Source organism: Cavia porcellus, unplaced genomic scaffold, assembly GCF_034190915.1.
Source record: "Cavia porcellus strain 051 isolate PalLab524CR breed Dunkin Hartley unplaced genomic scaffold, mCavPor4.1 scaffold_28, whole genome shotgun sequence".
Classification (NCBI taxonomy): domain Eukaryota; kingdom Metazoa; phylum Chordata; class Mammalia; order Rodentia; family Caviidae; genus Cavia; species Cavia porcellus.
This window is the reverse complement of record NW_026947511.1, coordinates 21,168,964-21,196,520: the sequence shown is the minus strand read 5'-3', so window position 1 is coordinate 21,196,520 and position 27,557 is coordinate 21,168,964. Positions and strand designations below refer to the sequence as shown.

Below are 27,557 nucleotides of genomic sequence, written 5' to 3'. Positions count from 1 at the left end.
TTAATTTTGAACTGTCACCAAACAGAATAAAGTTTCACCTAAAAGAAAAATTCTTGAACCAGTTATAAGATATAGAGAAAGTATTAAGTGGGAATATTGTCTCAAACTTGGAATGTGAGATCCATGAAAATTTTTACTTTCTTTTATTCTCTCTTTAGTTTATGATTACTGTACTTAAATGTTGAAAGGTTGCGAGGCTTCAAACTACATGTCATATATTTTCTTTTAAAATTTACTTTTTATGTAGGACATATATATGACTTTTTACATACACATATATATGTCTTTTTCCAACTCTTGAGGTCAACATGCCCAGTTTTCACTCATCTTCCCCACAGATGATTTTGATTATCAGATTACTTCTTATTCTAACATTTACTTGTGTATATGCAAATAAAAATATTAATTCTTATTTTTTCTCATTTATAAGCAAAAACACAAAATGGTTCGCTTTACTTTTAATCAATAAGAATATCTTTCACATAATACAGTAGTACCTGGAAAGCTTTCTCATTCTTTCTGTTTTGTAACTGCACAGCATTACATGTAATGATGAGAACAGGCTAAATACCTATTGATGTCTTTTCAATTGCAAGTGGTTTTAGATATATACAACAGCTGGAAGACTATCATAGAGTTTCCAGGTATTTGGGATGTGTGATAGGAAGACTTAAGTGACAATAACACATCTTTAGCAAATTAATTATTTCGAGAACTTTAGTTGTGTTAAGTATTATTTGAAGTTGCAATGAGGCATGAGTCATAACATTGCTATACTCAGAAACATATCCTATAGTTTTTATTTCTGATGTATTTTTTAAAACTGGGAATCGAACTCACAACTTCATGCTTGCCAGGCAGGTGCTGTGCTGCTGACCTAGATCCGACACTGATGTATGATTATGTCTAAAATGTCCCCCAAAGTCTCATGTCCTCAAAGGTGGAGGCCTTAGAAGGTAACTGGCACACTGAGGTGCTGCACTCCTCCCATGATGAGTTCCTGTCCTGTTCGGGAGTGTGGCCTGGTACTCCCAGGTGAGTCACTCAGAAAGCGGCCCGAGCTCTAACCTTTGCTTTCTGCTTCCTGACTTCCATGTGGTGGGCAGCATTCCTCTGCCACACTCCTCTACTATGCATTACTTCCCCGAAGCCAACCAGCCATAAACTGAAACCCTCAAATTGTGAGCCAAATTAAACCTCTTTAAATCATGTGGGTCTGTGATGGGAAACTGACAAATACAAAGGACTGCAATGAAATCAGAAACTTTTGCTTAAAAACATTAATTTATAAGGTAGAATAAATTTCCTTTTCTTAAAAAAGAGAAAAATAATGTACTTACTTTTAAGATTATGAAGTAACATATCCAGTAAAGTCATAAATTTTGAACACTGAATTATAGAAAAGTCCATTTCTTTGGCCCACAAAAATCCAGACACATAGTAATCTAGCAGGATGGAATCTTTTAAACAAGTTTGAAGATTTTTGAAATTCAGAAACATTCTCAGCTTTCTATAACAAAAAACAAATGCAGACATTAAATTAGATTAAATACTGAACAGTTCCTTTAGCTTAGAAAATCAATGTGTTTCTTGAATGAAAATTCTCTAATGCTTATAACATAAACATGTTCAACTGTACCTGGAACCATAAGCTTAAAATGACAAAAAAAGTGAGACAGAGACAGAGAGAACTCTATTTTATCCCTTTTCTTCCTTGTTATTTTCTAATACTCCTGTTCCAGTTTTTAATATGTCTTTAATGTCTAGTACTTTCCCTCTGAAATTCAATATCTCTTTTCATTTGTATCATTAGACTTCTTTTATTTCTGAAGATGTTCTTATACAGGGTTGTTAAATATTCTGTTCTGTTTTCTTTTTTAAAGGAATCCAGTTATGCATGTTTTGTTAATTTTATCTCAAGCTATAATTTTTCACTTTAACATTTAAGTTTTTGCAACATATTTCCTTTTTATTTTGTATATTTCATAATATTGGCTTGTCTGTCCTTTAGTGTGTTTTCAGCAATCATTTCTTCTTTGGACGGCTGTAAATTTAACCTCAAATTCTGTAAGATCTTTTTCTTTAAAATATGTTGTGATCCTGCATTTTTTTTGTTGTCTCTTCCTTGAGCTTCTGTTTTATGTTCTTATGATTGCTTCAAAGTTTAAAATAACGATAAAATATTTTAGCACCTTTTTTGTCTATTCCCAGCTATATATTTCTGGTGCATTTTCTTAATCTGCCATTTCTTTTTCCTATTCCTTTCCTTTTATTCTTTATTGCAGTGCTTTAGATGCTTATTTTTTTCTTTTTTACTTATCTTTTACTTTTCTTTTTACTTACCAGTGAGATTTTGTCTTTGGATAACTACTTTCAGGATATACAGTGGAGGTGGAGACCTGGCTGTTTTACAAACCAGTCAGCATTTCCTGTTTAAAGTAACTTTCCGTCAATTTCTCTAACATTTACTTTTTTTAGTAGGTTGGATAAAAGAAGAAAAAATATGGGTAGGTTATGTTTACTGTCACATAAACGGTCCACTTCCTGTGATACAGGAAGTATCTGCTCTAAATCTGTACACTCTGATTCTGCTATTGTAAATTAGGTCTTTCCTCTTATGAGAGAATATTTTAACCCATTCTAAAATCTGCAACTGTATGTTTTTTCAATCTATTTTCAGTTGTGGAATTATAAAGATTGTGGCTACCGTCTTTATATTTTATGGTTTATGTTTTCATCACGCTTCTTGTTTTGATTAAGATAGGTTGGGCATTTCCAGCTAGCTTATACATGACTTCTTGAGGTAGGAGTGGGGACAGTATGTGTGTGAGAACTTAATGCTGTTTTTTCAAAGCAAGACCCTAGTCATTCAAAATAATAAAACAAATTATATGATCAGAATAACAATCGATTAAGCAAATATGAAAATAAATAAAGCTGATGCTAATGTGTTTAACTCTGATGTCTGCTTCATGTTCAGTGGTATAGAGCAAATATCAAGCTCCAAAATGAGCTTGTGTGGGATCACTGTAATCCCACTCTCTTATAATGTCATCCAGTATGTGAAATTTTTCTATAATAATTTTTTATGGTGGACACCCTCTTAGATTATTTTATTAATTCCTAAAGATGAAGTTTATTTTCTTTTGATGAATGAATATTAATACGTAAACAAATGGCTTTGATAAGTGACAGCTTTCTTGTAATCACTATATAAAACATCACAAAATAGCAAATTTAGAACTAGGTTGACTTCAAAGTTATTTGAGTTAAATCCATATATATATGGATTTAACATGGATGATACACAGTATATTTATAGATATATTTATTCACATTATATATTCATAAAAGAATATACCATTTGTATGTGATACATTTTATTTTAAAAATCAATATAATCAACTTTTTATATTATATATTTTTTAATATTTTATTTCGTCAAGCATGCAACTCAGCAGTTAGATTCAGATCTGGAAAGACACTCTGGTGGTGGGAATGAGGTTTGTGTCCTAGCCAGGCTTCTTTAATTTGCATTAAATTTTTTTCAGCAATATTTATTTGAGTAATATACAGCATCATTTAGTTTTAAGAGAATAAATAAATAGGCCAATGGATCAGGTACAAAGTAAATAAACAGACCAAATGTCCATAGGTACTTGGTACATGACAGAAGCAGTATATTTCAAATCAGTGAAAGAAGTACGTACTGTGGTTATGGGACATCTATCCATGTGAAAATTATTCAGTGCTATAAAATCTAATGGATGAAGTTATTTAAATGTTAATTGCAAATAATGCAAATGTTTACGTCAAAAATATACTGTGACATTTGAGTAAGCCAAAATGTTTTAAACATGATGCCAGAAATGTTATTCATACAGAAAAAGACCAATAAATGAACCTGTGCTTAAGGAGACAAAAAATGTCTAAATGATGAAAGACCAAATAACTAAATTGAAAAGACAGGGCTGGGGATATAGCTCAGCAGCACAGCACCTGCCTGGAAAGTGCAAGGTAATGAGTTTTATTGCTGGTACAAAAAAAAAAAAAATAGAAAAAGTTTGTAATGAATATAACTAAAATAAAAAAAAAATAGTATTCCAAAGGTACCAGAAGGCCTCTACATATCCACTGAACTTATTAGGAAAACTGAGCTCTAAGTAATAATGAAAGTACATTGGGAATATATGTTCTGAAATGGGCAATAGGTTTCAATGTCCTCCATTGGTTAAGAACCTAGAATAAGGAAAGATGATTTAAGACATTCCCCAAACTCCAGTGATCTTTAAAAAAAAGGAAAAAATGTTCTTAAAATTAGGATTGCTGGATTGTATTTGATATGATGAAATGTATTATTAAGCTTCCCTTAGAAAAAGGCAGTGCTAAATTAGTTTTCTATCAATACCATACTAAAAGGTCTGTTTTTCCATACTCCAATGTAGTCTGAATTCAGCCTATGATTATAGTATCTATTAATTTATTATAAAATCACTATCTTGTGTATTTTTTGCTTCTTTGTTACAAGATATTCATTTTTAACGTGTTCTCTTGGTTGTTTTCTTCTTTTATTTTTGTACTAGGTGTTGAACTCAGGACCTTGTACTTGCCAGGCAGGTATTTATGCCAAAGAGCTCTATCCCTGATGGCTGCTTTTATGAATTTATGAGTTTTTTGTATACTTAAAGATATTAACACTTTCACATCTGATGCAATTTTTAAAAAGCATTCCAAAACTAAATTTTATTTTGATGAGAGGAGGATATTAGGTTACTCTTTTTTTTTCTCATGTGCACACTATTTTCATTATATGTTCTAGAAGAGTTGGTTCAGTTTATTATTATCATATTAGATCTTATTTTAATTTTAAATGAGTCCCATGCTAAATACCAGTCTTTTTATAACACAGTTTATCATTAGCAATTTTGTTGTTATAGTTACTTTAAAGTCACCAACTGATTGATTCATGCTTTTGTTGTGCAAAGAGGTAGATATTTTTATATGACCACATGAATACTGTATTTTCTATTCTGAGTTGTTGCTTATTTTACAGTGAATTATCATCATAGTTAAATGACAACCTAAAGTAGTATTTTATTCTGGAGTCACATTCTTTTGATTTCCTAAATTTAGTAACTTGTCACTCTGCTGATTTTTGCCACCTAGCACTATTGAAGACAAATCTAGGGCCTATTCCTCTCTGGGTATCTTTATCCCAGAAATGAGATGATACATAAGCTTTATTATACTAATATATTCACATCAAAGCATTATTTTACAAGATTTACTTTTTCTGATTCATTCTGTCAAGTGCATTTTCTAACATCTCACTGCTTCGCTATGCAATTTTACGTTTTCTTAAATTTGTCTTCCCTTGTTACTGACTTGCCTTTCACAACATCGTTCTACATTAGTTTTATTATCTATCCTTAGTTCCTCCCTTCAGTTATAAAAGTTTCTTATTAACAGATTTTAACATTCCATTTTTAGTCTCATTTTGTAGAACTGATGTCCTCTTTAATCATCAGCTTCTGCCTAACATTTTCTTCTGTTTCTAGTGTTCATTTTTCTGCTTTCTATTCATTTGCCATCTGCATGTTGTGTTTTGTTAATTAAATATTTGACTTCAATATTTGCATATGTCTTTGCACTCTGTATTTAATCACAAGTATGAGGGAAGGAAACTAGTTATCTTTTGGTAAAATCCCTTTGATCTCCTACCACCTTTCCTCTTTCCAAAACCCCTCCCTGAACTCTTCCTTTCTCTAACACCACTTGAATCTTCCCAGTTAACTTGAATTAAGGGGCTGAACATTTATTATTTCTGCTCTTTATTCAGTTATGTTTCTTCAAAGCATCTTAGGAAGGGAGTCACGTAAAAAACAATAATTTTTACTATTGGAGTTTGAATGTAAAGTATCCCTGTATTTTTTGGCACATTTTTAAGCTTTTATTTTGGATATACAAAAAGGTGGAACAGGAGACATAAGAGAGATGAACATACTATGGTTCAACAGAGAATTTTAGTAAAACTATTATTGTGTTATTCTTAGATGCTCATGAAATGGAGTGTGTTTATTTCTAGATGATGATATGAAGACTAAAACTTTAAAAGTTCAGAAAGGTCCATGTATAGAAAGGTCATTACAAGATGTCTTGCTGCTGTTTGTATGTTTATAAAGTGGTTTTATTTTCTGCTTATTTATTTTTTGAGACAAGGTCTTGTAGTTCAGGCTGGCCTTGTACTCAGTACGCAGACTAGACTGGTCTTGAACTCTGGATGATCCTCCTGTCTCAGCTTCCTGAATTCTGGGATTGCAGTTATGTACTACTACTTCTGAAATATAAAGTTATTTTTAAAGTAAAGATTATCTTTTTTTAAAAAAAAGGCATTTGGCACAGATATACAAATAAAGACAATTATATTTTAAAAATAAGAGATTGACAGGAATTAGGAGTCAATGAAAAATATACTCATATTTATATTCCAAAAATACATTTAATAATACTTTGGTGTTTTATTTGCATTCATACAGAGCAAGTCTTTATTTTAAAAAGTAGGAATATGTACTGATGTGTTATAATTAGGCATATACTTTTATACACTGTGTAATTTCAGCATAGTTATGTTACTTAGTCATAGGGCACTTAAATATTTCTGTCACTTTGAAAAGTATGTAATTCCTATTTTTAAATATGCTATTTGAAATACTGCAAATATTTCAGGATTACCAGTTAAGAACATCATAAAAAGTACCACAAAAATTGACAAAGAAATGGTTCCTTAGGGAGCTGGGGATTTAGCTCAGCAGCATAAGTGTTTGCCTTGCAAGCGGGCAGTCGTGAGTTCGATCCCTGGTCCCGATAAAAAGGAAAAAGGCCAAAAAAAAAAAAAAATGGTTCCTTAGATAATATTGACTTTATTAATTTAAAGATGAGATTGCTTTATGTAATTTTATATTAATGAGATAGTTTACAAAGATCAATGTTTACTGCATCTTGCTAATTTCTCTATCATCTTCTGTACCATTTACATTGATTGTCTGAGATCTCACCTTCCCTAAAGATGAAAAATACTTTTACAGTTCAGATATGTAACAGCAAAAGGAGTCAATAACTTAAAAATATATTGTCAAGCAAAGCACACTATACAGAATAACATAATGTGGTAAATAATTCTAAAGACCAGCATCGTCTTTAATTTTACTTGATTGAATGTAACATCTTTTATCAAATACTTAATACAAATAAAATATACATAGTATTGAATATATGTTGAGTTATATTATGTTGCCTAATATTAACTACCTATTATTTTTCATTAAATTGATCAAAAGTCCTTGGTGTACCTAGAAATAGAAGATATTTTACATAAAAACACATGGAACTAATGAGAGAGGAAAGTCAGTGATGTTAACATCATGAATGCATTTTTATTAGTGCTCACATCTAGCAGCAGATTTCTCAATGAATGTTACTTTTTTATGAAAGAATGATAAAATTGTCATGAAATGTTTGGTTAAAAACTGGAGATTTTAATTCACCAACTAAGATCCAGTCACCAAGCAATGTGGTCAAATGACAGGTCAGCAGTTTGCAAGAGCTAGGAGTGAAAAGCATCTTGGGAAAAGGCCTACTAGAATTATATAGCTGCTCTTTTTTTTTTTTTCCCCCAAAGGATAAAACAGAGAACAGAACAAAGTAGATCAGAACAAAACAATGCAAGCAACACAGGATTTCAAGACAACAGTCAGTCAACCATGGGTACCACAATGTTTCCTTTTCTCCCTGAAATAGTTGTCCATATATTCACACACGTTGAATTCAAACAAAACAAAATAGTATAAAACTGATCAAAACAAAAAAAGAAAGCATTGCAAGCCTTTAAAACTAGACAATAGGAAAATCAATAATAGCTACCATAATATCTCTTATTCTCTTTAAAATAGCTGACCATACCTTCACACATATTGAAATAAAATAACAGAAAACAGACTAAAACCAATAAAAGAAGAATAAAAAAATTATTGGACTTCAACACAAGGACAAGGTGAAGAAAATCAGCAATGACTACCATAATGTCTCATTTTCTGAAAAGTAGCTGTTCATACCTTTACACATGATAAAATCAATTCTTGCATATTTTTAGAAGTTCTAGGTATGTATAAGCTTACACATCTGTCCTTTCTGTATTAAAGGGAAAAACGAAACAAAACAAAGCAAAATATACGAAAAACAAAAAACAACAGAAACAAATAAATAATAATAGCAAAGACCCCCAAACAATACCAATATAGGCTTTCAAAACAAAGTTAGTTATATTCCTACCACCTAGGTACCTGCTCTTAAAAAAGCTTTCTCTTCTCAGATTTCTCCCTTGGCCAGTACATTTGTCATTTCTCCTTTTCAGTAGTAAAACACCTCTGTACATAGTATTTGTAAGTTTTGCCCATGATAACTGTTGACAGAGTCATTTTCTGTTTTTCCATTATGGTGCATGACACTGTCTTTTTGTCACAGGACTGGACTATAGAGACAAAACATCAGGATGCTGTGGTCCTGCCCATCACACCATCCCTCTCTCCACACATTATGGCTAATCAGACTTTCATTACAAAGTGAGATAATTTTTTAAAATGGATAATTATTAGAAGCTACATCAAGGACATTATATTGTTTAGTATATCTGAATAATGTTCTACATAATGATGTACTATAAAATAGGAAGCTGAAAAAGAATGAGATGTATAAATGTTGAATTATTTCCTGTAAGTTTAGTTATATTTTTAAGCAAAATATATGCAGTCAAGAGTTTTTAGTATACCTTCATTTCTAATCAAAATCACAGAAGTCTGACCAATATCCAAAATTTACAAAACAATAAACTATATCAACTATTAATATTACAGAAAATGCAGTACTTTTTTCATTTTAACAGTTTTATGAATGAAAGAGAAGAGAAAAAGATGCCATATGCTAGAGATCGCTTTTACAATAAATCTGTACTCTTAGTTAATATTAGCAAGTTTGTTTGCAATGTATTTCTCCCACTAAGAAGACTGCCAAGCAGTGCAAAAAGTCAGTTATTTTTCAGTTTTGTGCTCCAGAGTCTGGATATATTTCAGTGTACAATAAAAAAGTTTAACATTTATAAAGCATATCATGTTCATTCACAAATGAATTAGAGCTGATCGATGTCTGATTGTAATACTTCAGTACTTACTCTTGAACTCCATCTGCATTCTCTGCTAGTAAATCAGTGATTTGAACAGTTGAAAGAAAATCTGGAGACAGAATCTTTTCATGCTCCTGGAATTCAGCATTTTTCTATAAAAACATAAGAGGAAAAAAATAGTTCATTTTATATTTTGCATATTAAACTCAGTGATACAGAATGTATTCTGGCGGTCTAGTTGCTATCAGAAAAAAAATTAAAAACAAATCTCTTAAATATTTAATTATTTTTTCTTTTCCTTTTTTTATGTGATGGTATCTCTTCCCTGAAAAGTCAAATGGCTCGTCAGCCTGTCTTTTAGCACGTGCATAACTCAGTGATAGGTTTGTGCATATTTCTCCTTAAAGTTGGAGCTCAGAAGGAGGCAGAGGCACGTAATAAAGTCTTGCTAATGTCAAAATGCTTATCGTCCAGTAGGAGGAACAAACCCATGAGTGACTAACATAAGAACAGAACATGATAAATGAGGCACAATAAATGGGAAATGCATTCTGTCCTGTCCCCTGCTGGGTGCAGGACAAGCAGTCCAGGGGGAGGACATCCAGGAATGATCTGTTGGGGCTGGGTGTGGATAATGCCCAAGGTGAATGCATCAGCAACACTGGTGTTCTGCAGACCACACAGTTAAGGATGGGGTCTGTAAGTATAAAGCAGCTCGTGGTGAGAGGGTAAACACAGGGGATTTTAGTTGAACACAGGTGGGCAGTGAGCATTGGAAACATTATTTTATAATATTTTATATTTAGTGAGTTTAACTATTTACTGAAAGCTTGCAAGATACAAGACACCATAAATACTGTAAACCATGACCAGTTGAAAAATGACAAGTTGAGGAGCTTTTACTTAATAATATAGACAACAGAGAATTCTTGAAGTTTTCGAGCAGTTAAACAAGATAAACTTGTGCTTCATGGAAAAGAAATCCCTGGTAGAAAAGGGACACAGAGGAAGAGTTACATGTAGAGAAGTGATGCAATGAAAATAGTATAAACATAAAGCACTGGAGTTGGGCGTGTTGCCTATAATCCCAACACCTGGAAAGCTGAGGCAGGAGCATAGATGTGCTTTGGGAGAATGAAAGAAGGAAGAAAGAGATATTTCTGAAATAGATGACTTGAGATAAAAGGAAGGACACTCAGGGCTTCCACAGTAAATATGGGCCACCTTTGGGTGAATTAGACAAAGTCATCCTCTTTGGGCGGAACAAGTGGTAGAGACTTTCACAAGGCTGACAAAGCTCTGTGCTAAAACATATCTCATGTGAATGTAGTTTCAGTTCTAACACTTCAGCCAAGTGTTTTGTTCAAAGTACAACTCACATGACCGTACATATCATTTTCGTAATACCAACAGAAATTAGGTGGATAGAAGGTGATTCTTTTAAAAAGGCAAGGTGTTTTATTCCAGTGACTGAAGGCAGAATACATGTAGCAAGGAAGACGTATGTAGATTTTAATTAGAAATGCTGGGGTCAAAAAGGTCAAGTTTAAAGATGTTGGATTAGGAGTCAACTCTACTAAGGATGAGAATGGATGCACTTGTTCAAAGCCAGAGACAGATGAGCAGCTGTGCATGAAAAATACAAAAAGAGGTTCAGACGTAGGTAAGAGACAATAGCAGCTACACTGAAGTTGAGGTACCATGAGAGTCTGGCAAGGGAAAAATGGGTAAATGTTCTTCAATAGATGAGATAGCACTGAACCCTCCACGTGGATAGTCACCAAAAAATAAAGGCAAGGAAAAGCTTTGCTACAGTTGACCAGCTGACCTTCCACTTTTTTCCTACTCTTTGTAAATACAGGAAGATCTCAGAGCTGATACTTACTGGTAATGGTTATTGGCTTAGTGTTTTTCTTTTAGTATTAGGTTATTATATTTTATTTTAAAAATCCTAGTTTAGGAAGTCTTTGCCTGTGACCATGGCTTCAAGTGTTTACGCATGTTTTCTTTTAGCAGTTTTCACATTTTAAATCTTACTTCTGGGACTTTGATCCATTTTAAATTGACTTTTTGCAGAGTGCAATGGAATATCTACCTTCTATCTTATATATAAGTGCACATCCAACTTTTATAATACTGTAAGAGATTCTTTTCTCCAATGTGTATATTTCAGTTCCTTTGCCTAAAATCAGGCTGCTGTAATAGGATGGGTTGATTTCTGTGTTCTCTATTCCATTCCATTCCAATATTCCATTTCAACATTTCTATTTTTTATGTTAGTACTGTACTGTTTTTGTTTTTATGTCTTTGTCATATAATCTAAAATTAGGTGTTATGATGTGTCCAGCCATGTCCCTTTTGCTGAGGATTGCTTTTGTTATTCTTGGTATTTTTTATTTCCATATGAATTCTATAATTTTTTCCCAGTTCTGTGAAGAAGGTCATTGTATTTTTATGAAGGTTTTGTTAAATCTGTAGATTGCTTTTGGTAATATGGCCATTGTGGCAATATTAATTTTGCCTATCCATGAACATAGGAGATCTTTCCATATTCTGGTGTCTTTTTCAATTTCTTTTTTCAGTTTTCTAAAATTTTTCAATGTAGAGGTCTTTCATCTCCAAGGTTAAGTTGATCCATAGGTATTCTATTTTATTTGAATCTACTGTGAATGGAATAGTTTTCTTAATTTCTTTTTCAGCTGGTTCATTACTCAAGTTTAGTAAAGCTACACATTTTTATTGCTGATTTTATATCCTGATACCTTGTTGAATTAATTTATCAGCTCTAAAAGTTTTCTGGTAAAGTTTTTAGGGTCTTCTAAATATAGAATCAAAAAATCTACAAACAAGGGTAGCTTGACTTCTTCCTTTCTTATTTGTATACTTTGTATTTGTTTTCTCTTGCCTAATTGCTTTTGTCATACTTTCAAACACAGTATTGGATAAGATCTGTAAGAATTAACATCCTTGCCTGGTTTTTGATTTGAGAGGAAATGCTTTCAGTTTTTCCCCATTCTGAATAATGTTGGCTGTGGGTTTGGCACACATGGCCTTTACTATATGGAGGACTTATTCTTCAGTAACTTCTTTCATTAGAGATTTTATCATGTATTCCTGAAAAGAATGACAATAGTACAGGAAATAATAGCAAGAATCAACACCTGGGACTTCAAATTTAAAAGTTTCTGCACAAAAAGGGAATGAAATAGAGTGAAGAGACAGTCTACCAAATGGTAGGAAATCTTTATCACTTACTTTTCCAAATAAATAAAGAACTCAAAACTTTAACACAAAAAACTCAAATAACCAAGTCAATAGAGGCAAGTGAACTGAGTAACACTTTTCAAAAGAAGTACAAATAAACAATGAGTGTATGAAAAATTGTTCAATGACTTTAGTCACTGGAGAAATGCAAATCAAAATGACATTTTGATTCTACCTCACTCTATTCAGAATGATTACCATCAATAATATTAAAAAATTAATGCGGTTGAGCATGTGGGGGAAAGGAACTCACTTTTTGTGGGAATGTGAACTGCTACAAGCACAGTGAAAATAAATTTTGAGGTTCCCAAAAAACACAAGGGATGACTTAAAACTACAGTGAATGTTTAAATTTAAAAAGTCTGTTATAGTAAGAGACATTCCCAAAAAAAGGGCACATATGTTTGAAGCAAGTATTTTGAGGCAGATTAATGGCAATATGTCTTTTACTCTAATTAAAAAAAAACATTTAGCATAGTTTTTGACCCCCCTTATTGATCAACAGGTGTCAATTAAAATGCTATTTTGTGTCTTTGTCCACCTTATTCACTGGATCTGGCACTGGACAAATTTGGTTCTTTGTCAAAATCAAAATGACCAAGAAATTTAAACAGAGCTAGCCAAAACGTTCCGGTAAGGACACTCATGAAAGAACTCCAAGAACTCTTTCAGTGATAAGACTGCTTCAGTGGAGATAAGTGTGTTGGAAGCAAGGGGGAATGTATTCAGGGAGATTAATGACAATGTGTGTTTTACTGTAAAACTTTTTTAAAAGATCACTGTATTTTTTATACCACATGTAGCACTTCTATTTATTCTAGTTATACAACTCCTTGATAATACCCGAAGGAATTAAAATCAACAAACTATAGAGATGCCAGTATAGTCATGTTTATTACGGCTCAATTCACAATGTGGAACCAAACTAGATGCCCATCAACAGATAAATGGATAAAGAAAATGTGGTATACATGCAAGATAGAGTATTATTCATCCACAAGGAAGGAGAGATGTTTGTTATTTGCAAGAAAATGGATGGGTCTGGAGACCATCATTTTGAGCAAAATAATTAGGAATCGGAAAGATATATATTGTATGTTCTCCTTAATGTCGTATGTGGAACCTTAAAAAGACAACAAGAAAATGGAAAGGAGACTATTATTAGACAAGAGGAGAAGGATAACAGAAAGGGGAGGGAGATTAGGGGTGGATTATTGGAGAATGGATGTGAGAAAAATATATAAACAACCCCAAAAGAATGTGACACTAGAGAGGAAGACAGGGCAGGGGGGTGATGGAGAGGTGAAAATGATTAAAGTATGTGCACATATGAATTTGCCAAGATGAAACTCATTAATCTATATAACCCATAAAAAGAGAAGAAACCCTACTTTAAAAATAAAATATGCCATATTAATCATCTTGTAATCTAGGGTGAGCAAATTAGCCTGAACTAGGACATATGATTAGAATATAAATTCATTAGGAAAAAATATTTTAGTGCCTAATGTAATATTTTGTCCCTATTAGTCATTTGGACACTTGTAAATTGAATTAAATCAGTAAATTTTAATATATGACAGAACTTTTATTCCTAATATATAGGTAATGATGATATACAGTTTTATTGGAAGTCAAGTATAGTTAATTACTACATGGTTGATCCCATTAGGTGGTAAATCCCTGAGGGATAGTCCTGCAACCTTTTAGTTCACTTTAGGGTTCTGCAGATCCCTGCAGGCCAACATAGGTTACTTACTGACTGCCTGCATTCATCTTTATCACATGGTAACACTATTCAGTGCTGGTACATGATGAGAACAAGATTTAGATGAACTCAGGAGTTGTCATGATTTGACTACTGATTAATCTCATGACCTAAGAAAGTATTTAAACTTAAATCTGGATTCCTATTTAAAATTTTATTTTATAGGTTTTAATATAACCAGATTGCATACTTTATGAATAGTAAATAATGGTATACAAGAAAAATGAATTATCCAGACATTCCGATCAATTTATTTGATTTGGAAAAATCTGTAGATAGGACAAAGGTAGGGAATTACGTGAGAGAATAAAATAATTTTAACTTTTCGAGCAATAACAATAACTAAGATGGCTAACATTAGTGCAACAATTTTTACTAAAACTTACTTCACTTATCTAAAATAATCTTCTTTGGTATAGTTTGTCTCTGGGTTATTTTTTGTTTTAAATTATATTCCTGGGCCTACTTTATACTAGGCCTCTTTTCTGTTTGTTTTACACAAGAAAGAATATTAGGTGGTTAAAAACCTTTGATCTTGGAATACATACATTTTGATTTGTAAAAATTAGAGATTCAGTAGAAAATTAACAGTCTGAAGATGTGAATATATAATTGAGGCTTTCTCTATAAAATTACGTCTTTGACTAGAAAAATATGTAAACTAAATTGCACTGTTAATTCGGTTTACTCCACCACCTGGTTGATTTCAGCAGTTATTCCAAGAGCAATAAAATTTCAAGCTAATATTACTTACTGGATAATCTTTTCTCTGATTTCTTTCTCCTCTAATGTAGCCTAAACACTCACAGTTGTACATGTCTTTCTTTTCTAGAATAAAGCTTTTAAAGGCATGCTTGTATCTACTGCTGGTAGTTTTCAAATAGAAAATATTCTTGATAAGTATTTACTAAAAGAAAGAAAATGGATTTCACCCGATCAGTAAAGAGGGGTTTCCTAATCACAGAGCACCGGGTTTGCCTGCAAATGTCAGATTTTGAAAGGCTTTTGTCAAGCCTAAAATAAACGAACTAAGGAAAAGTGCTGTTTTAAACCACATGAGAGCCTGAGGCAAAAGAAAAGTCAGTAATACTGACCTGATCTTTATTTAAAAATTTGATCCATTATAGATTTTGTGCATTAATGTTGATTTCACTAATGCAGTGAATAAAATATAATTTGCCTGGGTCACTGGGTTTTTAGCGGCCTCTTAAATTTTGTACTTAAGATTGCCTCACTCACCTCACCATAATCTTGCTAAGGAGCTCAAATGCCAAAGGAAATAAATAAACAGAAGAAGAATTAAGGAAAAGACAGAGAAAATTCTTTAAATGGAGAAGAGAATAGACAAATCTCCGGTAAATGTGATTTTTAAAAAGAAGAAAAATAAATATATGCCATACCAACTGGGAATAGAGTTTAAAATTCCAAGGAAATGAATAAGTTCCTAGGAAAATAATGTTATCAAAATTGAAAGGGGATAAGGGAAAAAACTTATCTGATCAAACACAAACTAAACTGGGACTGTACTTTTTATAAAACAACTATGCCTATTTTAGAATCAAGAACAGTTTGTCTAAAACTTTAGGTTGAAGTGAGTTAATCTTTAAAACTAAGTACACTACATGCAAAGCCTGGTACCAGAAAAAAGGGATTATAAACTAAATCACTAATGAAAACAGATATAAAAATATAATTAAAATACATTTTAGAAAATTGAATCCAGCAGTGGATTAAAGAATAATAAGCTATCATTATGACCAAATATGATTAATTCCAAAAATAAAACATGGATCATTACTAATAGGTCTAATAATTTTATGCCAAACTAAATGATTTGAATCTTATAATTATATATATATATATATATATATATATATATATATATATATATTAATTAAACCAACACTTTGTATATTTAGAAGTGAAACTCTCGGTAAATACAAATAGAAGAGAATACCTAAATGTGAAAGACACAATCTGTCAAAATAAATATCAAACATCATTTTGAATAGTGAAATAGTCATTCATAAAAACCAAGAACCAAAAATGGCAACAACTAATAACATTATTGTGATGTACCTCACTATAGAGGTCCTGATGCAATAAAACTAAATATCATATATGGCTTACATATTAGAAGTGAAGATAAAAAATATTTATTTCAAGATTACATGACAGAACTGCATACCTAAGAAAGCTGATATTGTGCTAACATTGTTTCAGGTAATAGGAAATTTGGTCAAATGGCTAAATACAATATATAGAACAGTTGCATAAAATATAAATATATAAAAGTTATTTAGTTTTCTCTACATGAGCAACTAATCAGAAATGCCAATGACAAAAGCTTGATTAAATTATGCTTGATTAAACAGCTAAATATTATAAATGTATAATATAACAAATAATTCTATTTGGTAATAAAAATAATAAAGAGATAAATATAGTTCGTATAAAACTACACAAATTCTGAAACTTTTATCAGAAGTCTAAAATAAGAATTGATAAAAGAAGTTTACTGGAAATCTTCAAAGAATTGGATCCCTCTGAGGCCGTACATTCAGTATGATGACAATCTGAAATCCCAATGGGATTGTCCTGGAACTTTGCAAGAGCTCTTACAGGAGGACACATACATTTGGAAAAAGAATAGTAAGAGGTACATTTCTAAATCAGATGTTAAATGGAATATGAAAATGATAAAATAATGACACAACCATGAAAAAATATATATATATATATAATTTTAATTCTTTTTGTTGTCCCACTATTCTGTTCATACTAAATGCCACGTGTATGTGTGTGTGTGTGTGTGTGTGGCAATAGGCGGTCTGTCCTCAATGAGAAGAAACAATGGTTTAATCAATAAAGGAAGATGACAACTGGCTATTCACCTCTAGAAGGAAGTAAAATTAAGATTCTCATTTCAAATCTACAAAATACATCTAAAGTAAATTCTAGGCTTTTAAATACTTGACTTCAGCAAAATAAAACTTATGACATCTTTCAAAGGTATTGAAGATTATGTGGAGCCAGCCAACAGAAGAACAAAAGGCAGTGGAAGGGCATGACTTTTTAAACAAGACAATAAACCCAAAGAAAATAGTAAGAAAGAGAAGTCTAAATATTTGTCAGGGTCTTCATACCTACTGCAGAGGTTTTCTAGCAGCCCTAAGTGTCGGATAAACACTACGACTGCATACTAACATTTTTTGGCACATTAGTACTTTTTTATCTTGCATCATTCCATAACCTGCCGAGGTTGATCTACATTATCGACCACAGTATTTGCATTTGCACTGAATTATTCATAAATTTTATGAAATGTTCTAAAATGATATTGAAATTGCAGCAACCTGACCATCATGCACTCATGTTGGACCCTGAATTTATTACCTTCCAGTGGTAGAATAAGGTCTGCTTTCTAACATTTTAAGGACTACCTAAGGCAGGGAGAATTGCCTATGAACTCCTCTGGGACATGGACAATCTCAAAAACAAGCAACACCATCTTTCCACTCAAGATAATATATGCTTCCTGATAAAGCCCCTAAAGCATTGAATAAACATTGTCTGTTGGGGGAATCTGGTAATTCTTCAAGAGGCATTATTAGCTGGGTGTAGGAATACACCTATAACTCCAGCACTCTGAGAGTTGATGCAGGAGGGTCACAAATTTCAGCAGAGCCTGTGGGCAACTTAGTGACTTGACTTAGAGACTATGTCACCAAAAAAAAGGAAGGAGGGGGGATTTGAGCATGTAATTCAGTGTGAAAGTCCTGGGTTCAATCCTCATACCGAAAATGACAACAACAAACAAAAACAAAAGCATTACGAAGAATACTCAGAAGAAGCAACTGGAAAACAATCATTTTTACTTTCTTTTAGGTCTCTGATGTGAACTGAAGCGTATTCCTTGTAAGTACAGTACTTAAATGGTTCTATTTTCTAAGTAGTATTTTTAAAACTATTAAGAAAAAGTTGAAGAACAATGCATAGAAAATGGTCACTACATGCTAAGCATATGTTTATAAACTTCCACTTGGTGGTCTGTACAAAAAATTATTTTCAGATTTTTTCATTTTCGTGTTTGTTTGTTTGTTTGTTTGTGGAGGAAGCATCTCACTATGCATTCCAGGCTGGCCTTGAACTCAGTATGTAGCCCAAACTGGCTTCAAATTCACAACAATCCTTCTGACTCAGCCTCCTGACTGTTGGAATTACGAATATGCACTACTGGGCTTTTTCTCTGTTCTTAAGTATTCATATGGATAAATGCCAAAATTTTAGTCTTACATTTTAAAGGGAGGCATTTTCTCTAGTGTTTTAAAGAAACTGGAATGTCGAATTCAGAAAGTTGGCAAGCAAAGCTTATGCAACATCACAGAAAAAAACAAATCCTTTTCCCTGGATCTGTGTTTCATGTTTGCTTGTTCACAGAATCTCTCTGAGAAGAATTTAATCCACAATAACTACCTCTCCTGGCATATTTCAGGCCACCCATGAACTTAATTAGTTATCATAATTTACTGCGCACCTACCATGTGATTAGGTAATCTAGGTGTTGGCCACACCCAAGACATGGGAAATCTCAGACTACTGGGAGCTTATGCTTTATTTCTGATAGACTTGGCAAGTAGAAATGTTTCACTATTACTTGGCTCAGCTGACTATACAGTCTACTGGCTAAGTCAATTTAGATAGAGGATTTATTCAAAATGATACTATTAAGGACTAACTCTTGGGACCAACTCTGGAAAGGGTTTGATCTAAGAACCGTTCAGTGCACCACTAAAACATGGCAGTGTTGGGAATGGACTACTAGGGAGTCTTGTCACCTTTTTTATCTAACCTTTGAGACCCCTGGTCAGTGCAAACAGGAGGCAGGAAGGAGTTGCCATTCCAATGAATGACATCCCTCTATGGACCAACTGTTTGTCTTCTCTATGGTCTTTAAGACCTCTGCTTTCATCACAGTGGACAAGGTAGTTTGCACCATACAGTGTAATAGTGTGTCGTTTTAGGAACTGTGCACTACAAAGTGGATCCATGTTACAATTTATTAGATTTGTTACTAAAAAAACTAAGCATGCTCGGAAACGCATTCACATTATAAGAAACAACTGCTCCTTCAAGAATTTAACAAATAGGGAAACGATCAGTCCTAAAGTGATAATTATCTAAAATCTATAACTAGTTCATTCATCCGACTCATCCATTACAAAAAGCAGTAAGTTTTTGTTGTTGGTGGTGGTGTTTCTTCTGAAAGGCTTGGACTTCTCATCATTTTGAATTATATTTTTTAAAAAGTCAAATATAATTTCATTAAGAACCAAAAGTATCAGTTTTCTTTAAAAGTATATTTTCTACCTGGATAAGTATAAACATATGTTCATTGACAACTGTGTATTCTAGGGTGTTTTGTACATGTTTAAATAACACAGTTTAATTGGGAAATTTCCTATGCTACTTCAGAAACTGTATTACTTACATTAGAGATCACAAGGGAGTAACTGGCTTAGAAATCAGTTTATCACATTAAAATATGCATTTAATGTATGCTAATTTTATTTCAAAAGGCTCATATGAGAGTCTTATGCCTCAGCAGCCTGCGTATAGCACTGGGAGATATTCAGATTGGGAATGTTTTGCGTGTCTGGAAGCAGGACACACAATTACTGGGCTCTCTGCATTTCTTCACTTACGAAATTGCAGCTAATACTCATCTTCGGCATACAAAAATATGGTTTATACTAAAATGTGAGCTGATCAAAGCAATGTTAACATATTTTTCACCTCAAAGGCTTAAATAAAACTGAAGAAAATTTCCTTTTACGATAGACTTTGTGTGAAGATTTATACATTTCCGAGGATACTATTTGGTATGACAGAATAGTAGGTTTTTGAGTAAAGTTACGTAAAACAATCTACTATGCAGAGTTGGTCCTGGTTGGAACCTAAGGATACTTTCATGTTACATGAGGAGGCCATTAGAATTCAGAGTTTAAATGTCTTTCCCGAATGCAATTTGGTGGTGAGGAGCACCAACTAATTAAGCCTGGGTGACAAGACTGATTTTCTAGCTGCTGTCTTTTGTCCTGTCTTCTGGCATGTATTTATGTGTTCTGAGAAATGGGAAAATAATAACAAGTACGGAAGCTGAACCGGGTCTTCTAATGTTAACCCATGAATAATTATTATTCAGTGACACCTTTTGAGTAACTGCAACTTTGATCATCACAGAAGAATGAATAGCAATTTCAGAAAGGTATTAAAATATCTGAGCTCCTGTAATCTTAGCACGTGGGAAGCTGAGTAAAAATGTAAATTCAAGCTCGAACCCCAACAAGTTAACAATTTAGTAAGACTCTCTCCAAAAACAAAACAGAACATGAGAAAAGCATGAGGATGTAACTCAGTATACTTGATCCTCAGTGTGAGTTCACTGTTTAATTTTTTAATTTTTGAAAAATTGAGGGTGAAAAGAAAGAAAAGAAGAAAGAGAAAGAAGAAACAAACAAACAAACAAAGAAGGAAAGAAAGAAAAAAAAGAAAGACAAAACAAACACCTTGGTTGTGAGGTTGCTGGACAGGGACCAGTCCACTGCAGGAATTCATACAGTTTAGAATCTCAGGCCCTAGCACACCAGGGCCAGTTAGGGGTGGTGTAGGGAAGGCAGACAGCACGGAAGGAAGGGGTGCTAGGGAACCCCACCCTGCTCCTGGGCTCCCTAATTTGAGACGCCCTCAGCCCAGCAGACCTCTGCTGCAGCGCTCAGACCTGGGCGCCTCCGGGCCGACCTTGGCCTTGGCCGGGATCGCTGAGACCCAGGAGGTTTGGAAGCTGCCTGTACCTCGGACTCGGGTGTGCTTGCAGTCTGGGTCATCCCTCCGAAGTCTTCGCCGCCGGGAGCACTCCCCAGCTACTTCGCCCGGAAGTCGCGGGAGGGAAGCGACCTCGTCGCCTGGGCAACAGGGGTGGGGCCAGCATCCTGGGCCTGGAAACAGATTGGGGCCCCAAGCCTCTCCCCACCAGGGCGCTGGCTGGAGAGCCGCGCAGGCTCCGCAGGCTCCTGCAGGGACAGACTTGTTCCTTTCAGTGAGAGTGAAAGCTGGGAGGAAAAGGCGATTTAAATAGCAACTTTAAGGAACCAGTATGTCTGAAAGCACCTAATGCTTGCGCACTGCAAGTTCTTTCTTTCTTTTGCAAGTTCTTAATAAATACTAGAGCAAGATAAATTATTAGAATTTTGACCATTGGTAGATATTTGATCTTAAGTAATTTTTATTATATTTTAAAGTTCCATGATAGTATTGTGGTCATGCTTAAAAGGATATGTACACCCAAAGGTTTAGGGTTGATGAAATGTTATGCAGTCTGTGTTTTACTCAAAGATAATGCGAGAGGCGTATGTGAAACATATAGAAGTGTAGTGAATAAATCAATTATGAATATGATGCCGAGGGAAGTGGGCTGAGAGTTGTTGAGTACATTATTCTTTCTACGATTACATGTATTTGACCATTTCCGTAACAACGTCTCTTAAAAACAAGATACATTTCCTAGAAGTCTGAATCTTCTGGCTTTTCCAGATGATCCATACCTATTTGAAAATGGGATGTATTTTGTTTGAATTTTCATACGTAGAGATTGATATGCCTGTCACAATCAGATATTTTTAAATGCTTCTGTTTCTCCATCTGTAAAATGATATAATGCTATTGGCTTGGAAGCCTCATGCGGAGAATACAGCAGTATATTATGTTTGGAAATGTTTAGATCAATCCTGGTTGCTAGTAGTGGTCTGTGCATGCTTGTCAGGTTTAGGATCAGTGTTGTGTTTCCCCTGACTTCTTAACTTGTGTACAGCTGCCAAAGTACTGTTTCTTTTCTGATAGCATTTAGTCAGACCAAATTTAACAGGTTAGCTTTACATAGCCTCATAAGTAAGCCTTTCTTTCAAATGACCTCACAGTTCAAATTATTGTATCTCATTTGTGCCATCTCTAGTTTGGCTTTGTACTTTCCCTTTCTTGATATTATTTTCAGTCTTGAAGAACCTAGTTCATTTTGCATTAAGAAGTATCAACCTGTGTGTTTATGATTTTCCCATTTTACAAAGACTATATTAGAATTTCATCAATTATTGAAAATATGATCAATATATAGTGATTGCTAGAGTTAATGCTGGAGTCACTACCTGTCTTGGTTACTTTTTGTTCTTTGCCAAGACAAAAATACCCAAAATTGAAAGAAGGAAAGATTTATTTATGTAGCTCCCAACCTCCAGTTTCTGGAGGTTTCAGTCAATAATCAGCAGGCTCCAAGGTAGAGTGGCATGGCACAGGGGCACCAGTTCAAGGCTGCAGATTATAGCAAACGCAGAAAGAACAAAAAGGGTAGGGGAACAGGAAGATTCTTTTCCTCTCCCAAGGTGGCTAAAGCATACACAGCCTCTCTGTGCCCATCTCTAGCACAGGTTGAGGATATTTACAAAGGACAGACCCTGGAACCCTGCTGAATCCCTTCTAAACTTCTCAAATAATGTATCAACCGTAACAATCCACCCCTTGTCAACTTGGAAATAAGACATTTCTTTAAATAGGTTTCTGGGTACAAAGACATGGTTATTCTTATCATTTCACATCTTGAACCTTATAACACAGGTTTAATAATCCTTAAGAACCAGTATTATGTCTATCAACATTATATTACTTTAGCACCGTAACATTTTGTCCCTGGCCCCCCAAAGACTCATGCATATCCCTTTATGCACAAGGGATTTTTAGTCCATCTGCAAGAGTTGCTGAAGTTCTAACCATTTCAGCATCGCTAAAGAGTCCAAGTCCCATGTCTCCTCTGAGATATAAGGCAAACTCTGAGCTGCAAGCCCACATATAAATGAAAACAAAGTTAGACACTTCCAACATTCAATGGCATAAGATAAATATTTTCATTCCAAACATTACAAACAGCAGAATACAAAGGATTGGGACCAAAGCAAGTCCAAAATCTAGCACGACAAACATTAATCCTATAGTTCCAGCATCTAAAGCAATCTGTGACAACTTCTGAACTCTAAAGGTCTATGTGATTCAACCCCCATGGCACTTCTGATGGTTGGGCTGGCTTTGCTCCCTCCTTGTGCATTTCATTAGATGATCTACCTTCCTGACTTTTCCAAACTTCTGTGGTCTTCACTTCCTTCTGAAAGTCTTCGCACTTTTGGCTTCACACTCACAGCTTAGCACACTTTCCTCTCAGGGACACACTGCTTGGCCTCCCAAGCCTTCTGAAATTGGGATGGAAGCCATCTTAAACCCATAAATCTTGCATTCTACATACACCTAAAAACAGTGCCAAAAGTGGATGGTGTCAAAATCTGCTACTATATGGAGCAGTGGCCAGGCTTTCCTCTCTCTTGGCTGTAGGGGTCAAGGGTGTGGATTGATAAGCACTCTGAATCTAATTTTGAGGAACAAATTTTCTGTGCTTTCACCATTCTGAAACTCAGTGCAGCCACCACCATTCTAGAACATGTTGCTCTGAAGTTATCTCTTCAAAGTGAAGTCTTTAGCGCTTGTAATTTTGAAGCTACAAAGGGTAGAGACTTGCTGCTTTTGGTGATGCCTCCACACCATCTTTTATATTCTCTTGTAACTCTTCAGCTATAGAGAGCTCCTCAGCTATATCTTTGTGGTCTGCAACTTTATTGCAGCTTCCTTTCTGACCAAACTCACAATGTTATAAATCATCCTGCTGGGATCTTTGCTCTTGATTTGAAACATAAATCTGGCTAAAAGTCACCAACAATAGCTATGCCCCCAAGATTCAACGGCCTTGAAATTTCTTCTGCCAGATTAATTAGTCCACTGCCCTTAATTTTAGTCTCAGGCAGTATCTGGATGTGAGCAAAATACAAACTTTTTTGCCAAGCCATAGCATACATCATCTGAGATCCAGCACCCTATACAGTCCTTTCCAGCAGAAACTTCCCAAGCCTGGCCTTTACCAGCAGAATTTCTGTCGGGTTTCTGGATTTCTGAGCTCTGACTGGGATCTCCCATATAGAACAGCCTAAGATATTCTAGCTCTATGCTTTCAGGAAACATCTCCAAATCTTTCCAAACTCTTCCCAGGAGCCATTCCCTAAGGCTCGTGAACTACATCGTCAGATACAGTCACAGCAATGACCTTACTTCTCTGGTACCAAGTTCTTTTACTTTCTTCCTTATTGCTGAGACAAAATATATCACACCCAAAATGAAAGGAAGAAAGCTTTATTTAGCTCTCAGTTTGTGGAGGTTTCAGTCCATAATCAACTGGCTCCAAGGCAGGGTGGCAAGGCACAGTGGCAATACTTCAAGGTGCTGGAGTATAGCAAAGACAGAAAGAGCAAAAAATTCTCTTTATCAGTCATGACACCATCTTATACATTTGTGATGCTCACTTTTTCCATACTTCGCTTTTGATCCCTATTCCAATTGAAAGTAGCTGCTCACTTAACATTCTTTAAATTTTGTGTTTGTTAAAGTACTGAGAGATTTATTTCTTCTAACAGATTCTAGTTTTCTCAAAGATTGATTTATTTTTCTGCCTTTTAATTGTCCTTTTCTTTGACAGTTTAAGATTTTCAGTACCCCTTTTGGTTTTTGCCCCAGAAGTAGATGGGCTGGTCCATTAAATATGGAATCCATTCTGGGGCTGGGGATGTAGCTCAGCGGCATAAGTGCCTGCCTTGCAAGCAGGCAGTCGTGAGTTCGATCCCTGGTACCAATAAAAATGAAAAAGACAAAAAAAATATATGAAATCTATTCTATCAATATCAGGAAGGTTACACCAAGAACCAAGGGGTTGTTTTGTAGGAATTCCAGTTTTACTCTATTATATTTAATGTTGTAACTTATTAAAGAAGTTAGTATTCAGGAAGCAGTTTAATTTATGGGGTAGAAATAATTTGCTTGCTAGGAGTGGTATTGAAAATTCACTAGTCTGAAGATTATTTTTAGTTTGCACAAGTTAGAGCTGATTTTGGCCTCCCACTTCTTTTTCAGAGTCATGCCAACAGCAGGTGCCATGCTTTCTTACAGGAAAGATCAGATATGTCTTCCTTCTGCTCTCTTTGAAGATAAAGACTGAAATCAAAGCTTGGAAAGTTTACTTGTTATCTTATTGTTTACTGTTTTAGGGCTGGAAAATAAGGAAACACATGAGACCTGTAGTTATATTTATTTTTTAAACAGACCTCTGACTTTTACCACATCAGAAAATATGACTCTTGATATTATTATTTGATCTATTTGGGTTAATGTCTGTTGTAATGAAAGAACTCTAATATACACACCTGCAAAACTATGATCACCTCAACATTTAACAACTAGAAATAGGTTTTCTTGAAGAACAGTAGTTTCATAATTGTATGAATTTGATAGGATAAGGCATATTTGGGGGTACCTGGAGTTGAACTCATGACCTTGTGCTAACCAGGCAGGTGCTATGCTACTATGGTATATCCACCTCCCCTGGCTAAAGCATAATTTAAATACAAGAGAAATGAGTAGAAAAGACATAAAATGAGTTTTGGTCAGGAACAACAATAAGTGTCAAATGATGAATATTCAGCTGTCTTCTTAGGATGGGCAAAAATTTCTACTTTTCATGATTTTTATATCTAGTTCATCTTAGTACTAATAGTGAGCACTAATGATGAGTATTCAGCTGCCTTATGATGGGTAAAAATTTCTACTTTTATGATTTTTATATCACTAGTTTTTTTTAAGTATTAATGAAACTCATCACTAGTAAATGAAATAAAGTTTCTAATATGGTTAATACCATACTGGCAGTTCAAACGTGGTGAATCCTGAGATCCTGAATCTATAAGTGTCCCTCATGACAGTTTTAAAGATTTAGGCTGGAAAAATTGTGATTTGTCTTTTAAGTGATAGTGGGAGAACACAGAATTCTGCAGATGAAGCTTATATAACACATTGTACCTATCCTTTAATCATAGTAGAATTATAGATGCAAAAAGAAGAAATACAAAAAAGGGATAAAACTGATTATCTCAATAGTTGAAGAAAAAGGCTTTGACAACATTCAACATCCCTTCATGATAAACGTTTTGAAGAAACTCAATATAGAAAGATCTGCTTTACCATAGCAAATGATATAAATGACAACACCAAGACAAATGTAAAACTGAACAAATAAAAACGGAGAAAGCAATCCTAAAATCAAGACGTAGACAAGATTGTCTACTCTTTCCACTCTTATTCAATGTAGTACTTAGAATTTTAGCCAAAATAATTAGGCAAGATAAGGAAATTAAGGGAAAACAAGTTTAATTATCTGTATTTGCAGATATGTTCGTTTGCTCAGAAGACCCCAAAGATTCACCAAGTGACTTTCAGATATGAATTATGATATCTGAAATGATATAATAATATCATAATTATGATATCATAATTCAACAAACTAAAAGAATACAAAATCAACATAAACATCCATAGCTTTTCTACACAACAATAATGAATCTGCTGAGAAAAAAATCTCAAAACAATTCCAACAACAACAAAAACCTAGGAATAATCTTAGCCAAGAAGGTAAAAAACTTAGCAATGAACACTGTAATACAGTGAAAACAAGAAATGAAGAAGATGCTAGTAGAAAGATCCCCCGTGTTTATAGATTTTCAGAATCAATATTCATAAAATGACAATATTTCCAGAAATGATCTAAAGATGCAATTCAGTTCCTGTGAAATTACCAACTGCATTCTTTAAAAATATGATTATATACTAGAAAAAATATTAAAATTCAGATGCAAGCACAAAAAGACCAGACTAATCACAGCGATTGTGAGTATAAAGAGAAAAGTTAGAGAAATTACAAAACTTGATTTCAAGATATAGTACAAAGTCATAGTGAAAGAAATACAATGGTCCTAGTATAAAAGCAGATGTATAAATCAATGAACCAGAACAGAGGACACAGATGTAAACTCAGGAAGCTACAGAATCTGATTCTTCATAAAAGAGAAAAAAGTCTCTTCAATAAATACCACTGAAAAAAATTCTGAATATCCAGACATAGAAGATTACAATTAAACCTCTATCTCTCATTGTGTAACAAAAATCAATTCAAAATGGATCAAAGACCTATGTATAAGACTTGAAACTTTGAAGTTGATAGAGCAAAACATCAAGGAAACACTTTAAGATATGGGCACAGGCAATGATTTCCAGACTAAAACTCTAATTGCTCAGGATATAATAGCAAGAATGGAAAAATCAGATTGCATCAAATTAAAAAAGCTCCTGCACAGAAAAGGAAGCAACAGAATGAAA

General features: G+C 34.0%; 1 protein-coding gene across 2 annotated transcripts in view; it reads right to left on the bottom strand.

The window, feature by feature from the left end:
- The window catches only part of Cabcoco1 (ciliary associated calcium binding coiled-coil 1), a 101,830-nt gene extending 80,561 nt beyond the window's left edge, over positions 1-21,269 (bottom strand). The window contains exons 1-3 of one of the 2 annotated variants that reach the window (XM_003473574.5): positions 21,062-21,269; positions 9,224-9,327; positions 1,341-1,510 (exon numbers count right to left, since the gene is read on the bottom strand). In XM_003473574.5, the coding sequence (XP_003473622.3) occupies positions 1,341-1,510; positions 9,224-9,327; positions 21,062-21,094 (307 nt within the window). In that variant the 5' untranslated portion in view covers positions 21,095-21,269. Of the gene's footprint in view, positions 1-1,340; positions 1,511-9,223; positions 9,328-20,988 lie in introns of both variants that reach the window. The other variant, XM_063239538.1, reaches the window with a different exon arrangement.
- Between the last annotated feature and the right edge of the window lie 6,288 nt (positions 21,270-27,557).